The sequence below is a fragment of the Zalophus californianus genome, chromosome 10, assembly GCF_009762305.2.
Source record: "Zalophus californianus isolate mZalCal1 chromosome 10, mZalCal1.pri.v2, whole genome shotgun sequence".
Lineage (NCBI taxonomy): Eukaryota > Metazoa > Chordata > Mammalia > Carnivora > Otariidae > Zalophus > Zalophus californianus.
Window position 1 is genome coordinate 15620347 of NC_045604.1, and position 17794 is coordinate 15638140.

The 17794-nt window shown below is 34.1% G+C and overlaps 1 protein-coding gene across 1 annotated transcript in view; it reads left to right on the forward strand.

Annotated features, from left to right (window-relative positions):
* Positions 1 to 17794, forward strand: part of USH2A (usherin) — a 717806-nt gene that overhangs the window by 104959 nt on the left and 595053 nt on the right. The window contains exons 9-10 of the mRNA XM_027612135.2: positions 6207 to 6402; positions 9789 to 9919. Coding sequence (XP_027467936.2) covers positions 6207 to 6402; positions 9789 to 9919 — 327 coding nt within the window. The remainder of the gene's footprint in view (positions 1 to 6206; positions 6403 to 9788; positions 9920 to 17794) is intronic.

Here is a 17794-nt window from a genome sequence, read left to right on the forward strand (position 1 = left end):
AAAATAGGCTTCTGGCATCGTCTTGTAGCAAAATTTTGCATTTGGCCAAAGTTTTGCAATGGAATAGAGTTTTTTAAAAAAAAATTGGAGATGAGATTAATTGCATGGCTAATTGACCTGGGGAAGAGAACTTAATGAGCTCATTTCTCTCCTCCGAAGCCAGGAACTCAGAAAGTGAGTTTTCATTTATTCTTCCATTTATCCAGTTAGAACACATCTCCCCCACAGTTAAGCCCACTGGAAGAAGTGATGGTTATATGCTAATGATATCTGTTGGCTCCTAGGAAGTAAGTGTAGATAAGGCCTTCTCTGTACTACAGCTACAGATGATAAAATTAAGTAGAAATGAATCTTGGTCATGAATTTCTCATTGTTCCATTCTGTAGGTTACATCCTCTAAATCAGACCATGCATGATCACAGAATCCCCTGTTAAATGTTATAGTTAATATATTGAGCCAGGACAGTCTTATATACTGCTGGTGTCACTCAAACTTCAGATCAACACCAATGTTGGATTTTTACCCCTCTCTTCCTCTTTTTTCCTCCTCCTCCATCTTGTAACTTCCAGATTTTGAGTATGTAATATGTGCCAGGTTTTGTGTTGGACATTATTTAAATCTTACCACTTATCTTCAGATTATTTTGAGTCAAAAATAATTAAGATATTGAGTTGAGTTGTCTTCCTTTTAGAGATGAGGAAACTGAGATTCATGGAGGTAAAGTAGATTCAAGGACTGCCTGTCCAGTGATATTTTTCATGTTACTTCATCTCTTTAACCCTCAGTTGCCAATCTAATAAAGTAGTAGGCCATGTTGACTGAAAGCTTACTCTATGAACTTCTGCTAAGCGCTTGGTCTTTACAGCAACGCTGTGGGGCAGGTGTTATTACCACCATGTTATAAATGAGAAAAATAAGGCTTAAAAAGGTAGAATTAATTATGTGAGAGCACAGGGCTAGCGAATCAACAAACAGAAATCAGTTGTGAGATGTTTATATGACCCAAAGCCTAAAGGAGTCAACGAAATAACCCATGTTAAATGCTTCATAGAGGGCACAGCACACAGAGAATCTGCATTTCATGTTACCTTTTATAGCTAGTGGCAGCACCAGTAATTGAATTAAAATGTCTGACTTCAAGCTTATGCGTAATATCGAACATTGGATTCTATATAATTTGATTGGCAATTGGTTGTTGCTGGTGAAAGAAAACTTGAAGAGGTTAATTCCTCCACTTTTAATTGTTTTGGGGGCAAAGAGCCATAACTGACAGTATTCTGATTCTGACTGCTACCTATCTTTCTTTTGCAAAATGACTTTTATATTTGTACGTTGGTTATTGCAAATCACCTAATAACCACCAATTCTGAAGTCTTTACATAACCTTTCCCTATTTATTAATTGTTCCCATTGTTCCCCTCTCTACATTTTCTTGAGAATGACTACTTTGGATATTAATGTTATTGTCACATGTGGATTTTCAGTTAACAGCTTAGCAATTGTCTCTTAAGCTTCTGTGTAGATGACACAGGGAGTACAAAAGTCAATAGCTTTCAATTACTGGAAGATACATGTAAGTAAACCAATTATTTTGGTTCAAAGCGATAGGAGCATGGTCAGGGTATCGAGAGCTATGGAAAAAGAGAAAAGGTGCAGCTATCCAAGCCCAAAGGGCGAGAAATGGTTTTGGGGAGAAAGAATCTTCATCACTCCAAAAAGAATATGATACCAGTTTTTAAAAATTGACCAAAATGGAAGAGTGCACTTGTTGCCAATTATTGGAATGCAGCATTACATGATGGGAAAATTGTGATATTTCCATTCTCATTTTCCCCTCTTTGTCTTTTGTTTTCCTTTTCCTCAGCTAAGTAGAAAAACTGTGTGCTTTTCTGCTAAAAATTTCAGAATACCATAAAAGCGTGACACATTGACAATTAAATTCTTAAATATTTTTTTCTTTCTGACTTTAAAAATATTAAGGGAAAAAATTGTTCAACTATGAACTAGTAGAGGAAAATAACTGGCAAAAATGCTTTTGACTGCAGTTTGTCCCAATGATGATTATGAAATGTGTCAAACTATTCTGAAATATTAAGCATTTATTGCAGAAAATAGTAAAAGGAAATAAGCTTTGTTGTCCAAAATATCAAAATAGTTTTTAACGGTCTTAAAACAAATTGCCTGAGATCATTATTATGAATAGATAGGGCAACTTTTTGAGATGTTACATGGTTTGACTCTCCTAATTCATAATTTAAATATATAACTCAAAAAAAATGGACACTTTCAGAATTCATTAAGTATTTTACAAAAAAAAAATGGAAGAGCAAGAAAAATAATTCAGAAATTCTGTTATGTATGTATATATTATTTTTTAAGGATTTTATTTATTTATTTTAGAGACAGAGAGTGTGAGTGGGAGGGGGGGGCAGAGGGAGGAAAGAATCTCAAGCAGACTACACTGAGCATGGAGCCACAATGCAGGGCTCGATCTCACAACCCTGAAATCACGACTTGAGCCAAAATCAAGTGTTGAATGTTTAACTGACTAAGCCACCAGGTGCCCCTATTATTTTAAATCTTGTTTTGAATCAGTCATACTTTATATGCAATATAACTTGACAAATTATAGTAGGTTTTAGGGTGTGTACAAAATATGAATTTTCTTTCTGATCATTCGGATATTCAAATTAACTTGATAAGTTGAAGTACATACTGATTCTCCATTAAAATGTTACCATTAATAACGTTGAGTTTATTCTAAGCATGCAAGCATAGATTCTGATTAACTTACTAACCTATATAACAATTTATATTTTCAGTAGGTTAAATATTTAAATCAGGACCTTTAATAAAATGGACACTATATTTATTATTTTTTATATAAAAGCATCTTGTTATTTTGGAATAGATACTTCTTTAAAATGATAATTTACCTGAGATAGTCAACATCATTAGACAGGTTGTAACTTTAAAAACATATCCACTAAATTCAGAAATAATACAAATATGCTACCATCATGACTATGTGATATATATTACCTGTTTTGCTGAAAATTTTGGCCAACAAAGTAGAAGTGAAGTAGAAGAAAAAAGTAAAGTATAAGTATATATTGAAAATTATCAACTAAATCCTCACTATTTGACTGGCAAGAGAAAAATGTACTTAATGTATAATAAGATAGTTAAAATCAATAAGAAAAAATATGCAAAATACAAATGAAGTTTCCTCAAAAAAGATTATATTTGACCAAGAACCAGTTGAAAAACATTTAGTTTTACTAGTAACCAAAGACTTACATACTAAAACAGTGATTAATATTTTTCTTAAAATCATGAAGAGATAAAGTTTTAAGTTGAACAGAACACAAAATGGACATTCTCAGATATTTCTAGTGGTGGGACTCCGAATTTAATTTTTTTAGAAGGAATTTGGCCATATTTAACAAAATCTTTAAAAATACTCTTTGTACAATTCTAATTTACATGAATTTCAGTTACCATAGTTAGATAATACCAATCCTCCAACAACATGGTTCAAGTATTAGTTATTATGATATATTAACTGTGAGTAATTGCATAAAGTACAGATTTAGCTGCTGGCTCTTCAGTCTACAAATTACTCTGAAACAATGCTTTTCATGATCAGTGACCATTCGTGACTCTTCTTTCAAAGTCTGTTGGGGATTGGTCAGGGCACATCCATTCAAAGAAGCCTGTAGTTGGGCTTCTTCCTAGTCTGTCAGTAATAAACCCATGTGACATTTCAGAAACACAAATTCAAAAAAGGGGAATTGAGCATTCCTTTTTTCACAGAAGAAACAGCTGACCAGTCCTGCCATTTGAAAGACTTTATGTATGCAGCTAGAGCAATTCAACAAAGGCTAACTTAAAAATGAGGACAGTGGTTATGAGGAATAGGGTGAAGATGACATTGAAAGCACAAAGATTGAAATGATGGAAACCCATCCATACTTACAAAGCAATATGACCATTTACCAAGGCATAGACAGGATGTTTGCTCAGAATGGAAGTCATAGAATAAGAAAGCAAGAGTGATTCAAGCTACTCAACTTTTCACAAAGAAATAAAAACAATTTAATTCTCAAAGTTTCAAATGTTAACTTACAGCCTACTAAATGTTAGTCTATTATAATTTTTATTTCCTTTCATATTTATAACTGACAGTAAGAACATTTTTAAAGTTTTACCTTCACCTATTCCTTCTTTGATGTTCTTCGTTTTTTTACGCTGATCCAAGTTTCTGACCTATAGTATTTTCCTTCTCTCTAGAGAACTTTTAACATTTCTTGCAAGGCAGTTCTACTGGCAACAAATTTCAATTTTTGTTTGAGAAAGTATTTAGTTCTCCTTCACTTTTGAAGGAAAATTTTGCAGTGTACAGAATTCTAGGTTGGTGGCTTTTTTTCTCTCAACACTTAAGTATTTTGCTCTGCTCTCCTCTTAATTGTATGGTTTCTGAGGAGAAGTTAGATATAATTCTTACCATTGTTCTTCCACAGGTTAGGTGTTTTTAAAACTCTGGCTTCTTTCAGGATTTTTCCTTCACCTTTGATTTTCTGTAGTTTGAAAATTATGGGCCCAGGGATAGATTTTTTTTTTTTTTTTCAGTATTTATCCTGCTTGGTGTTCTCTAAGCTTCCTGGATCTGAGATTTGGTGTTTGACATTAAATTGGAGAAATTCTCAGTCATTATTGTTTCAAATATTTATTCTATTCCTTTTTCTCCTCTCCTGCTGGTTTTCCCATTACGTGTATGTTATAACTTTTCTAGTTGCCCCACTGTCCTTGCATTGTCTGCTTTGTTTTTTCAGTTTTTGTTCTCTTTGCTTTTCAGTTTTTGAGGATTCTATTGCTGTATCGTGTACCTCAGAAATTCTTTCCTCAGCTGAGTCCAATCTAGAGGCTCATCGAAGGCATTCTTCGTTTCTGTGTAATCTCTCTCTAGCATTTCTTTTTCTTTTCTTTTCTTTTCTTTTCTTTTTGGATTTCCATCTCTCTGCTTACATTGCCCAACCATTGTTCCTGCATGCTGTCTACTTTATCCATTAGAGCCCTTGGCATTTTAATCATAGATGTTTTAAATTCCTGGTCTGATAATTCCAACGTTCCTTACACATCTGATTCTGATGCTTGCTCTTTCTTTTCAAATTGTGCAGTGGTTTTTTGTTTTTGTTTTGTTTTGCCTTTAGTGTTCCTTGTAATATTTTCTTCATAGACAGATGTTGTGCCTGGTAAAAGGAACTGCTGTATACAAGCCTTTAGCAATGTGGTGAAGTGTGGGGTAAGCACTCTATAGTCCTATGATTAGATCTCAGTCTTTTTGTGGGACAAGATGACTGGAGTGGGCTGGAGTTGGGTATTTCCCTTCCCTAAGTCAGGCTCTGATAATACCCCATCAGGTTAGGCTCTGGTTCACTAATTTCTCCTGAAAGCAGATATTAAGAAGTGCAGTGAGCACTGATTTATTTCAAAATGGTTCCCTTTTCCTCTTTCTGCCAAAAGTATGAGGAAATGTTCCCCTAAGATTTACTGTGAGAACCTGGTCAAACTCCTGGAAGTAAATCTCACAAAATATTTGGGAGCCCCCATTATAACTAGGTCCCCTTGGAGTCTTCAATTCTCAGACTTGTTCCTACTGAACTTCCCGCAATTTGTTAAGTACAGTGAGATTTTTTTCCCCCCTCCTTTGGAAATGGTTCCCAAAGAAGCTTCTGCTAGTGAGTCTCTGCTTTTGTCACTGAGACTCCGTGTTATCTGTCAGTCTGTCCTTCCAGTCTTGGGGACAGTTTGTCCTGTTTTTTCCCCTTAGCGATCAAGAAGAGTTGTTGATTTTTCTTTTTACTTGTTAGGATAGAGTGGTGACTCCAATCTCTTTACTTGTGGAACCCCAAACTAGAAGCCACGTTTTAATGTTTTGACAAAAATATTGAAGATTATTGAACAATAATAACTTTCCTCATTGGTTATTAAGATCGTTTTGCATAGTTTCAGCTTGTATGGACACTTACCATTTCACACTACCATGCCTATAATATGCTAATTTCTGATTTATAAAACATTTTTTCAAAAACATTATTGCTGGCTTTTAACTCTTTGATATTTGTTTTACATCTAATGCAAGTGTCTGTTACATAAAGAATGCTTTATATTTCTTTATTGTTCTGTTACTTTATTGTTTCAGTGTGATCACTGCTTGCCTCTTTATAATGATAAGCCTTTCCGCCAAGGTGATCAAGTTCAGGCTTTCAATTGTAAACCTTGTCAATGCAACAACCATTCCAGAAGCTGCCACTACAACATCTCAGTGGACCCATTTCCATTTGAGCACCACAAAGGAGGTGGAGGGGTCTGTGATGATTGTGAGCATAACACGACAGGTAACTAGCAAATCATAGATAACAAATAACAAAGTCTGATTTGGCCTTTGAGGCCCATGTGCCTTATACAATGCATGTCATTTTAAATTATGTTATTGCTATCTTACTTAAGAAAGTGTTTTGATACTGTACCATATGATTTCATTCATGTGGAATTTAAGAAACAAAACAAACAAGCAAAGGGAAAAAGAGAGAGAGAAACCAAGAAGCAGACTCTTAACTATAGAAAACAACCTGATGGTTACCAGAGGGGAGGTTGGTGGGGGGGATGGCTTAAATAGGTGATGGGGATTGAGAAGCGCATTTGTGATGAGCACCCAGTTTTGTATGGAAGTGTTGAATCACTGTACTGTACACTTGAAAAACTAATATTATACTGTATGTTAACTAACTGGAATTTAAATAAAAACTTAAAAAATGATACTGTTTGGTTAGAAAAGTAAAGCTTGTTCATTAAATCTTCATGAATCCAAAAAATTAGGTAGTTTTCAGAAATAGCACTCTAATCTTCGACTATATCTTTTCAGGAAAGTTCTATTTTTTTTTTTTTTAAGTACAGGCCATTTGATTAAACCATGAGTATATTTTGGAAGACTCAGGAATTGTTAGTTTGAGTATGTATACCCTTAAGTTTCTTTGTGTGACCTTGATCTTCCATTATGTCTGGATTTTCATGTAGTGATGTTTATGTTCGTTCAGATTTGGCACGGATCCCGGTAATCTGGGAACACTTTTTAAAAATGCTAATTAAATGCACAAGATGATTATCAAAGTCTTGTTCTAAAAGCATACAGCATTTTGACTCATCATTGAAAATTACTATTCTCTGAAGGGCTGGTATATTAAAAGCAGAAATAGGCAGTATCTCAATTTGTAAAATATAATGGCCCAAGTCTGATGGATTTGAAAGTGTACCACTCTGAAGCATGAATGGATTTATTACATAATTATTGATGACCTAAAATATCACCAGAACTTGGCTAGGTGCTGGGAATATAAAGACGAACAAGATAATGAATTTTCCTGTCTTTGTGTGGATTATTACATAGTAGGAAAGGCACACTTAAAGGAACAATTACAAAGTTGTCTGATGAGTGCTAAGATAGGGCAAGTGCAGTAGGAGTTAATCAGGTGAAAGAGCAAAAGGGAAGGGAATTAGGGGGGGTGGTGACAAAGGTCTCTAGTAAGAGTAACAGATGTACAATGGCCCAGAGGAGAGAGGAACATGGCACCCTGAAAGAACTGATGGAAGGACAAATGGAAGATTGTAAGAGAAGGTGCTAAGAAGGAAGGCAGGGGCCAGATCTAGAAGACTCTATGAACCATGATGAAGAGTTTGGTTTCTATCCTCAGGTGAATAGGTGCCACTTGAGGGTATTTTACAGGAAAGAGACATAACAAGTTTTGTGTTTTTGAAAGACACAGCTGTTATAAAGTGGAGAATGGATTGAAGAGGGCCAAAAGTGGTTTGGAATACTGTGGTAGTCCAGGTAAGAAATAATGCTCGAGTACAGTTAAGGTGGTATGGATAGAGAGAAGTGGATCCAAGAGATATGTGGAATGGAAAGTGACAGCATTTTCTGAGCAAAGTGTAGGGTGTAGGAACGCAAGAGTCAAGACTCAATCCTAACATTCCACTTTGAACAACAGGGTCAATGTTGGTGCCAGCCATTGAGATAGGAAACACAAAATGATCAAAGCTTAGGGGGAAAATGGCAAATTCTGTTTTGGAAATGTTCACAGTATTTCCAGGAGACATAGGAGAAACTTTTGTGGACAAATAGAAACTCCTGAAACTCTTCTCTTAAGATAAACCTTATTGTGATGTCTCAGAATAGATCAGTATCATCTATATACTTTAGTGGCATCATCTTTCCTATTAGATTGTAAGAAAGCTCTGTGAAAGGGGTACAATATGTATTTGGCTTGCTACTGTAGTTCTCAGCACTTAGCACAGGGTTTAAAATATGGTAATCACTCAATAAATATTCATTGAATGATAAATAAGGAATTTCTAGATTAGAGATAGAAATTCAGGAGACCTCAGCATATGCAAATAGAAATATTCTAGAAATATTATAAATTCATTTAATTTTTAATTAGTCCATGGCCAATATCCATCAGAATGTGTTTTTCACTTGATTAAGTTATTTCTATAGTCTTCTGATATTGAGCCAATTTTAGTAATATTTGAAGAGAGTAGAGTACATAATGTTTAAAGGGGAATTGATAGTCTTGAGTTTTATTTCAGCTTCTTTCAGTGGTCTTATATGCTACTCACATTTACTTTAGAAACCCCCCCCATAGTACAGATATTTTTTAATATATAAAATGGCAAGAGAAAATTTCTAAATAATAAATTGTAAACTACAAGAATTACCTCATATTTCTAATATATCTAAACATAATCAATTTCTACTTTGCTATATGAAATAAAAAATAATGGCCATAAACAGAGAAACATTTGCTTTTAATAATGTTAACTATAGACTAATATATTTAGAACGGTGTCCTTTTTTTAAAACAAGATTTAGTTCTTGAAAAATATTTCTTTTTTTATTTTTTTCTTATTAGAGAGAGAGTACAAGCAGGGGGAGCATCAGGTAGAGGGAGAAGCAGGCTCCCCACTCAACAGACAGCCTGAGGTGGGGTTCGATCCAAGGACCCTGGAATCATGACCTGGGCCGAAGGCAGCCGCTTAACAGACTGAGCCGCCCAAGCGCCCCTTGAAAAATATTTCTAATACTGCATGCCAACTTGCTTCCAACTGTATAACCATCATCTACCTCACACATAAACATTTCTCATATTTGATTTATTTATTATTTATTTTTTAAAAGATTTTATTTATTTATTTGACAGAGAGAGACACAGCGAGAGAGGGAACACAGGCAGGGGGAGTGGGAGAGGGAGAAGCAGGCTTCCCACAGAGCGGGGAGCCCGATGCGGGGGGGGGGGGGGGGGGGGGCTATCCCAGGACTCTGGGATCATGACCTGAGCGGAAGGCATACGCTTAACAACTGAGCCACGCAGGCACCCCTCTCATATTTGATTTAGATTAAGTGCCTAGTCCTAGAAATAAAGAAAAGTTTTAAGTTTAGAAACAAACTCTTTCAAAATGTATGGGCCCCAACAAAGCAGAGCTTTTTAGAAGTGTGGTATTATATAACAGATGGGAGTTTAATGAAGTAAAGCACAGTTTGTAACAGGTTCATTGTTTCATATGCTCTGGATCACTAAATTGGCAGGTAGAGATGAAAGGTGCATTAAAATGGACGTCCCGAAAATTATAGAAGTCCCTCAAAGGAATACAGTCTTTAATTTTGAATTATGCAGCTGATTTTAATGAATTGGAAGTCATAACGCATAACCTTTCTCTGACGCAGGAAGGAACTGTGAGCTATGTAAGGATTACTTTTTCCGACCAGTTGGTGCAGATCCTTCCGCCATGGATGTTTGCAAACCCTGTGATTGTGATAAAGTGGGCACCAGAAACAGTGGCTTCCTTTGTGATAAGGTGAGTTTTCAGTATTGAAGGTAAAGAACTGCTCGCTTTCAGAAACTAATTTGGGAGATGTTCTACCAGTGAAATTGAGGTCTGTATTTATCAGGAAGTCCTAAGTGTGTGTGCATTTGCTTTTCTAAGGGAAGGTTTAGAAGTGCTCCCGTGCAACTTTTAATATGAAATATAAGGCTATGTATGTAGGTGGTCCTTCGCATATAAGAAAGGCTTATTTTATTTTTAATTTTAAAATTGTGGAAAATATTGAGAGGGAGGTGATAACAAGTAAACTAGGAAGTGAATTGAGTATATATATTGGCATTATTGGTGAATTAATATTAGTAAAAGTTTTAAATAAGAATGGTTTCCCTCCTAGGTTCCATAGAAGATGGTATAACAAAGGTCACTTACACATAGATCCAAATGGAAATTATGATAGTCCTACTTCTAAATTTCTTACTCCAACCTTATCTCTTAACAATACAATACAATGGATTTTTATAATTTTATACTTGCTTTTTTTACTGATATTACAAATACTGATGTTTGTTTGACCTGCCTGAACACAGATTCGAACTGACCTGGGCCTGTATAGCATACCCTATCTCAAGTCAGAAAAAGCAGCTCTGTATTTAAATGTGGTATCTTCAGCGGGAGCTTTTTACCTGTTCTGATAATACTAATATATAACAATATATAAAGGGCAAATTTACTTTAAAGAGTCAATTCAGTGATTGTATTAATTTTTAATAATTACATATTGCCTTGTAAATAATTGAAAATGCACTGGCTGGGAATGTAAGCCTACTATCTAGTCAAAGAAAAAAAAATTTAAGTTACAGCATGAAGATACTAAGTTCAAGGCAAAATATATTGGTCTTATAACTTTCAGGATACATTAAAAACTGCTTCAACAAATAAAAGCCAAATACAAAGTAGGCCAAAATAAAGACTTGGAGAACTTCAGAGTGACTGTAGTGTGTTAATAAAAGAACATTATGTCTTATTGGAAAGCTGAAAAGTAGAAAAATCATTAACAAAGACAATACTATTTTTATTTTTTGATATTGAGGAACTAATGTCTTAGAAAGTCATATTACAGTTTTACATATTTTGATCCGTAAAGACTGTATCTTTACACATCTCCTCTTTACAAATCTGCCAAGAATTTTCAGCATGGATGTCTTTTGCTTGATATTCAAATCTCAGCTCAAAGATCGATATATCTTTTAAGATATCTTCACTGACCACACAATTAGAGAACTTTTTCAAATCACTTTCTTTTACATTACCCCATATTATTTCCATTAAAGCCTTTATGAAATTAATTTACTTGTCTTTTTCTGTCCAACATAAACAGAACAGTTTCAGTAATATATAAGTGCCCAATAAATATTTGTTTAATAAATGTTGATTGACTGAAAAGAGATTCTGAGTACTGAAGCTCATAGTCAGATGGTCATTTAGAATGGTTATCACAATATGAGCATTATATAAAATTTTTACTTAAATAATTTTTCTCCCTGAAAACCCAAGGTCAAGTAACTTTGGTGTGTAGTACTGAGAAAACTGTGAACTAAAGTTCTACTTCCCAAAGTCTCATTTACACGTCTGCTTCTAGAAAAAATTCACTTCAAGTATACTAATATACATAAGGCAGACACAAAAAGAATTGTAAAACTTATACCATGCAAAAATTAATCAAAATACAGCAAGACTTACTATATTAATATCAGGTAATGTGGAGTACAGACAAATAAAATTTCCAGAGACACAAAGAGATATTATGTAATGATAAAAGGATCACTTAAGCACAAAGACAAAGAAATTCTAAACATCTACGTACTAAACAGTAGAGTGGCAATATATGTGAAGAAAAACAGAACTGAGAGGGTAGATATTAAAGAAAAAAGAAACTTCAGTCTCTCAAAAATTGATAGGAAAAAGAAAATTATCAAGAATATGGACCTCAACAATATCTCCAACCAACAAGATCTCATATGTAATGAACAGTCCACTCAACAACAGCAGAATAGATATATAATACACATATACCAAGATATCGTAGGACATAAAGCAAACTTCAATAAATTTGAAAGAACTAAAACCATACAGAACATGTTCTTTGACTACGGTGAAATCAAAATATAAATCAAAAAGAGATAAACAGCATAATACCCTCCAATTCCATCCATGTCATTGCAAATGGCAAGATTTCATTCCTTTTGAAATAAGTCAGTCGGAGAAAGACATGTATCATATGACCTCACTGATATGAGGAATTCTTAATCTTAGGAAACAAACTGAGGGTTGCTGGAGTGGTGGGGGGTGGGAGGGATGGGGTGGCTGAGTGATAGACATTGGGGAGGGTATGTGCTATGGTGAGCGCTGTGAATTGTGCAAGACTGTTGAATCACAGACCTGTACCTCTGAAACAAATAATACATTATATGTTAAAAAGAAAAAAAGAAGAAGAAGAAGATAGCAGAAGGGGAAGAATGAAAGGGGGGGATAATGGAGGGGGAGACAAACCATGAGAGACGATGTACTCTGAGAAACAAACTGAGGGTTCTAGAGGGGAGGGGTGTGGGGGGATGGGTTAGCCTAGTGATGGGTATTAAAGAGGGTGCGTGTTGAATGGAACACTGGGTGTTATACGCAAACAATGAATCATGGAACACTACATCAAAAACTAATGATGTATGGTGATTAACATAACATAATAAAAAAACAGATAAAAAATATCTCCAATCACTTGGAAACTAAACAATACATGGATCAAAGAGGAAGTCTCAAAGGAAATTAAAAAGACAGTGAACTGAATGGAGATAAAAGTACAAAATATTAAAATTTGTAGATGCAGGTAAAGCAGTGATACAAGGGAATTTTATACCATTCAGTGCTTGCTTTAGAAAAGATAAAGTCTCAAATCAATAATTTGAACTTCCACTTCAGGAAATAATGAAAAGAAGAGTGAAATAATCTCAAAGCAAGCAGAATAAGTGATATCATAAAGCTAAGAGCAGAAATCAATAAAATTTAAACAGAAAAACAATAGAGAAAATCAATGAAAAAATAGATCTTTGGAAAGGTAAATAAAATTTACAAGCATCTTCCAAGACTTACAAAAAGAGAAAACACAGATTACTAATAACAGAAATGAAACAAGAAGTGTTGCTACACACTTTGCAGGCATTATAGTATAATAAGGACATAACTAGCAACAGGTCTACACACATACATTTTACTACTTTGGTGAAATGGAGCACTTCCTCACAAAGTATAAATTGCCTACTCACTCAGTACGAAAATAATTTGAATGGTCCTACAACTATTAAGGAATTTGAATTCATAATTTAAAATTTACAAAAAAAAAAAAAGGGGTCTCTAAGCCCAGATGGTTTCACTATAAAATTCTACCAAACATTTAGAGTAATTAACATGAGGTCTGTATCGATTACAACAAAATCAAAGAGGAGGGGTAACTTCTTAACTCATTTCATGAAAGTATTATCCTGATATCAAAACCAGACAAAGTAATATACAAATTATTATGGAAAATGCCTATCAAAATCCCCAAAAGATCTTTTTGTAGATATAGATAATAGGATGCTAAAATTTATGTGGAAATATTATAAGATATAGTATTTTAGAAATGTTTCATAAATATATAGTATTTTAAATATTTTTATTATATTTATATATTAAAGATAAAATATAGTATTTGCTTATATGTTTTAGTGTAGCTAAAATAACTTCAAACAGGAGAATAAAATGGGAGGAATCACTCTACCTGATTGCAAGGCTTGTTATATAGTTATATTAATCAATATTGTATGGTGTTGGAGGAAGGATAGACAAATAGATAAATGTAATAGAATAGAGAAATCAGATGTAGTCCACATAAATATGACCAGTCAATTTTTGATGAAGGTAAAAAAGCAATTCAGTAGAGCAAAGATAGTCTTTCAACAAATGAGCCTCTAGCACTTGCATATTCACAGAAATTAACACAAAATGAAGTACAAATTTAAATGTAAAATGTAAACAAACACAACTTTTAAAATATAACATAAGAGAAAATTTGGGGGACATAAGGCTTTTTTGGAATCCTTAGACATGACACTAAATATATAATCCATAAAAGAAAAATACTGATAAATTAGGCTTCATCAACATTAAAGATTTTGCTCTCAAAAGAATCTCTTAAGAAAATTGAAAAGGCAATAAGGAGGGAACTGTATGTAATGAGCACTGGGTGTTATATGCAAAGATGAATCACTAAATTCTACCTCTGAAACTAATAATACATTATATGTCAACTAAATTGAATTTAAATAAAAAAATTTTTAAAAATGAAAGGCAAACTACAGACTGGAAGAAAATTTTTACAAATCACATATATAAGAAAGAAACTATATCTAGAATATATAATGAACTCAACATTTAGAAAATGACAAACATAAAACAAAAGTGCTATCTAATCAGAAAATGGCCAAAGACATGAAGAGACACATCACTGAACAGGGTATGCAGATGGCAAATAATTCCAGGAAAAAATCTTCAACATTTTCCATTATGGACATGCAAATTGAGACTACGATTAGACATCACAATGCAACTATTATAGTAACTGAAAAGTGACAATTCCAAATACTGGCAAGAATAAGGAGAAGTTGGATCACATATTGTTGATGGGAATATAAAATAGTGAAGCCACTCTGAAAAATAGTTTGAGTTTTAAAAGAACGAAATAGACATTTATCATACAACCTAGCAATTCCACTCTTGGGCATTCAATCCGGAGAAATGAAAATTTATGTCTGTAAAAACCTGTACATATATTTTAATAGCAGCTTTCTTTATAATAGTCAAAAACAGGAAAAAACAAAAAAGTTTCTCAGTGAGTGAATGGGTAAACAAATTGCAATACATCTATACCACAGAATACTACTCTGAAATACAAGGAAAAGAACCACTGACATACACAACTTGGATAAATCTCAAGGGCATTTTTCTGAGTGAAAAATAATAGCCAGTCTCCAAAAGTCATATTCTCTATGATTCCACTTATGTAATATCATCAAAACAACAAAATTATAGGGATGAACAGATTAGTGTTTGCCAGAAATTAGGGATGGTGAGGGAAAGGAGATAGGCATGAGTATAAATGAATATCACAGGGAGGATCATTGTGGTGATGAAACATTTCTGTATCTTGATTGTAGTGGTGGTTATACAAATATACACATATGATAAAATGGCATAGAACTATATGAACACATTGTACAAATGTCAAATTCATGGTTTTGGTGGTGTACTAAAACTGTGTAAATATAGTCATCAGGGGAAATTGGGCAAAGAGCATATGAGACTCCTCTACTAACTTTGCAACTTCCTATGCATTTATAATTATTTCAAAATAAAATACTATCTATAAAAGAGATAGATAAAAGTATCATATTGACATCATCAGGAACTAATGTTGCTTGAAGATAGTGAAGAATTACCTTAAAATTCCAAGGGAAGACATAGTGAAGAAATATTCAATACACACATCTAATCAATCACTTCAGTATTAAGTTAAAATCTCTTTTTGTATTGATAGATGGTCAGAATGTTACCACTCATCAAACTCATATTAAAATATTAAATATACAAAATGAAAAACATACAAGACAGGGCAGCATTAAACACAAGAAATGACAGATAATTATGATCCAAAGAAGTAAATATAAGTCAAAATATATTTTAAAAGAATCTAGTGGTCTTTATGGTCTTGAAGCATGCTTTCTTTAAGTAAATATTTGATGAATTTTTATTCCTTAAATCAAATTTTTTTGTTTTATGATAAATAACATTTATATGCCAAAATGGCAGTTAATTTTGTTTATATTGGGTATAAAGCTCAACCCATAGACAAAGAATAGAAGATGGAATTTCTGGCTATAAAATGAAAGAAAAATAACATAAAATTGAATTTCTGTAGATGGATGGATAGATATAAATTTGAAGGTGACGAATTAAAAAGGAAAAATAGAAGAAACCTAACATGCATTATTGTCTCTATCTTTCAAGTAGAAAGTCAATAGATAGTGCCAGAAAACTTCCAAACTCGTTTTATGAGGTCACCATTGCCTTGACCCCAAAACCGGACAAAGATCCCATCAAAAAGGAGAATTACAGACCAATAATCCTTGATGAACACGGATGCAAAAATTCTCACCAAAATACTAGCCAATGGGATCCAACAGTACATTAAAAGGATTATTCACCATGACCAAGTGGGATTTATCCCTGGGCTGCAAAGTTGATTCAATATCCGCAAATCAATCAATGTGATATAATACATTAATAAAAGAAAGAACAAGAACCATATGCTCCTTTCAATAGATGCAGAAAAAGCATTTGACAAAGTACAGCATCCTTTCTTGATCAAAACTCTTCAGAGTAGAGGGATAGAGGGTACATACCTCAATATCATACAAGCCACCTATGAAAAGCCCACAGCGAATATCATTCTCAATGGGGAAAAACTGAGAGCTTTCCTCCTAAGGTCAGGAACGCAGCAGGGATGTCCACTATCACCACTGCTATTCAACATAGTATTAGAGGTCCCAGCCACAGCAATCAGACAACAAAAAAGAAATCAAAGGCATCCAAATCGGCAAAGAAGAAGTCAAACTCTCACTCTTTGCAGATGATATGATACTGTATGTGGAAAACCCAAAAGACTCCACCCCAAAATGGCTAGAACTCATACAGGAATTCAGTAAAGTGGCAGGATATAAAATCAATGCACAGAAATCAGTCGCATTTCTATACACTAATAATGAGACAGAAGAAAGAGAAATTAAGGCGTCGATATCATTTACAATTGCACCCAAAACCATAAGATACCTAGGAATAAATCTAACCAAAGAGGCACAGAATCTGTACTCAGAAAACTATAAAATACTCATGAAAGAAATTGAAGAAGACACAAAGAAATGGAAAAACGGTCCATGCTCATGGATTGGAAGAACAAATATTGTGAAGATGTCAATGCTACCTAGAGAAATCTACACATTCAATGCAATCTCTATCAAAATACCATCCACTTTTTTCAAAAAAATGGAACAAATAATCCTGAAATTTGTATGGAACCAGAAAAGACCCCGAATAGCCAGAGAAATGTTGAAAAAGAAAAGCAAAGCTGGCGGCATCACAATTCCGGACTTCAAGCTCAATTACAAAGCTGTCATCATCAAGACTGTATGGTACTGGCACAAAAACAGACACATAGATCAATGGAACAGAATAGAGAGCCCAGAAATGGACCCTCAACTCTATGGTTAACTAATCTTTGACAAAGCAGGAAAGAATATCCAATGGAAAAAAGACAGTCTCTTCAACAAATGGTGTTGGGAAAATTGGACAGCCACATGCAGAAGAAGGAAACTGGACCATTTCCTTACACCACACACAAAAATAGACTCCAAATGGTTGAACGATCTAAATGTGAGACAGGAGTCCATCAAGATCCTAAAGGAGAACACAGGCAGCAACCTCTTCGACCTCAGCAGCAGCAACTTCTTTGTAGAAACATCGCCAAAGGCAAGGGAAGCAAGGGCAAAAAATGAACTATTGGGACCTCATCAAGATAAGAAGCTTTTGCACAGCAAAAGAAACAGTCCACAAAACCAAGAGACAACCGACAAAATGGGAGAAGACATTTGCAAATGACATATCAGATAAAGGGCTAGTATCCAAAATCTATCAAGAACTTTTTAAACTCAACACCCAAAGAACAAAGGATCCAATCAAGAAATGGGCAGCAGACATGAACAGACATTTTTCCAAAGAAGACATCCAAATGGCCAAAAGACACATGAAAGAGTGCTCAACATC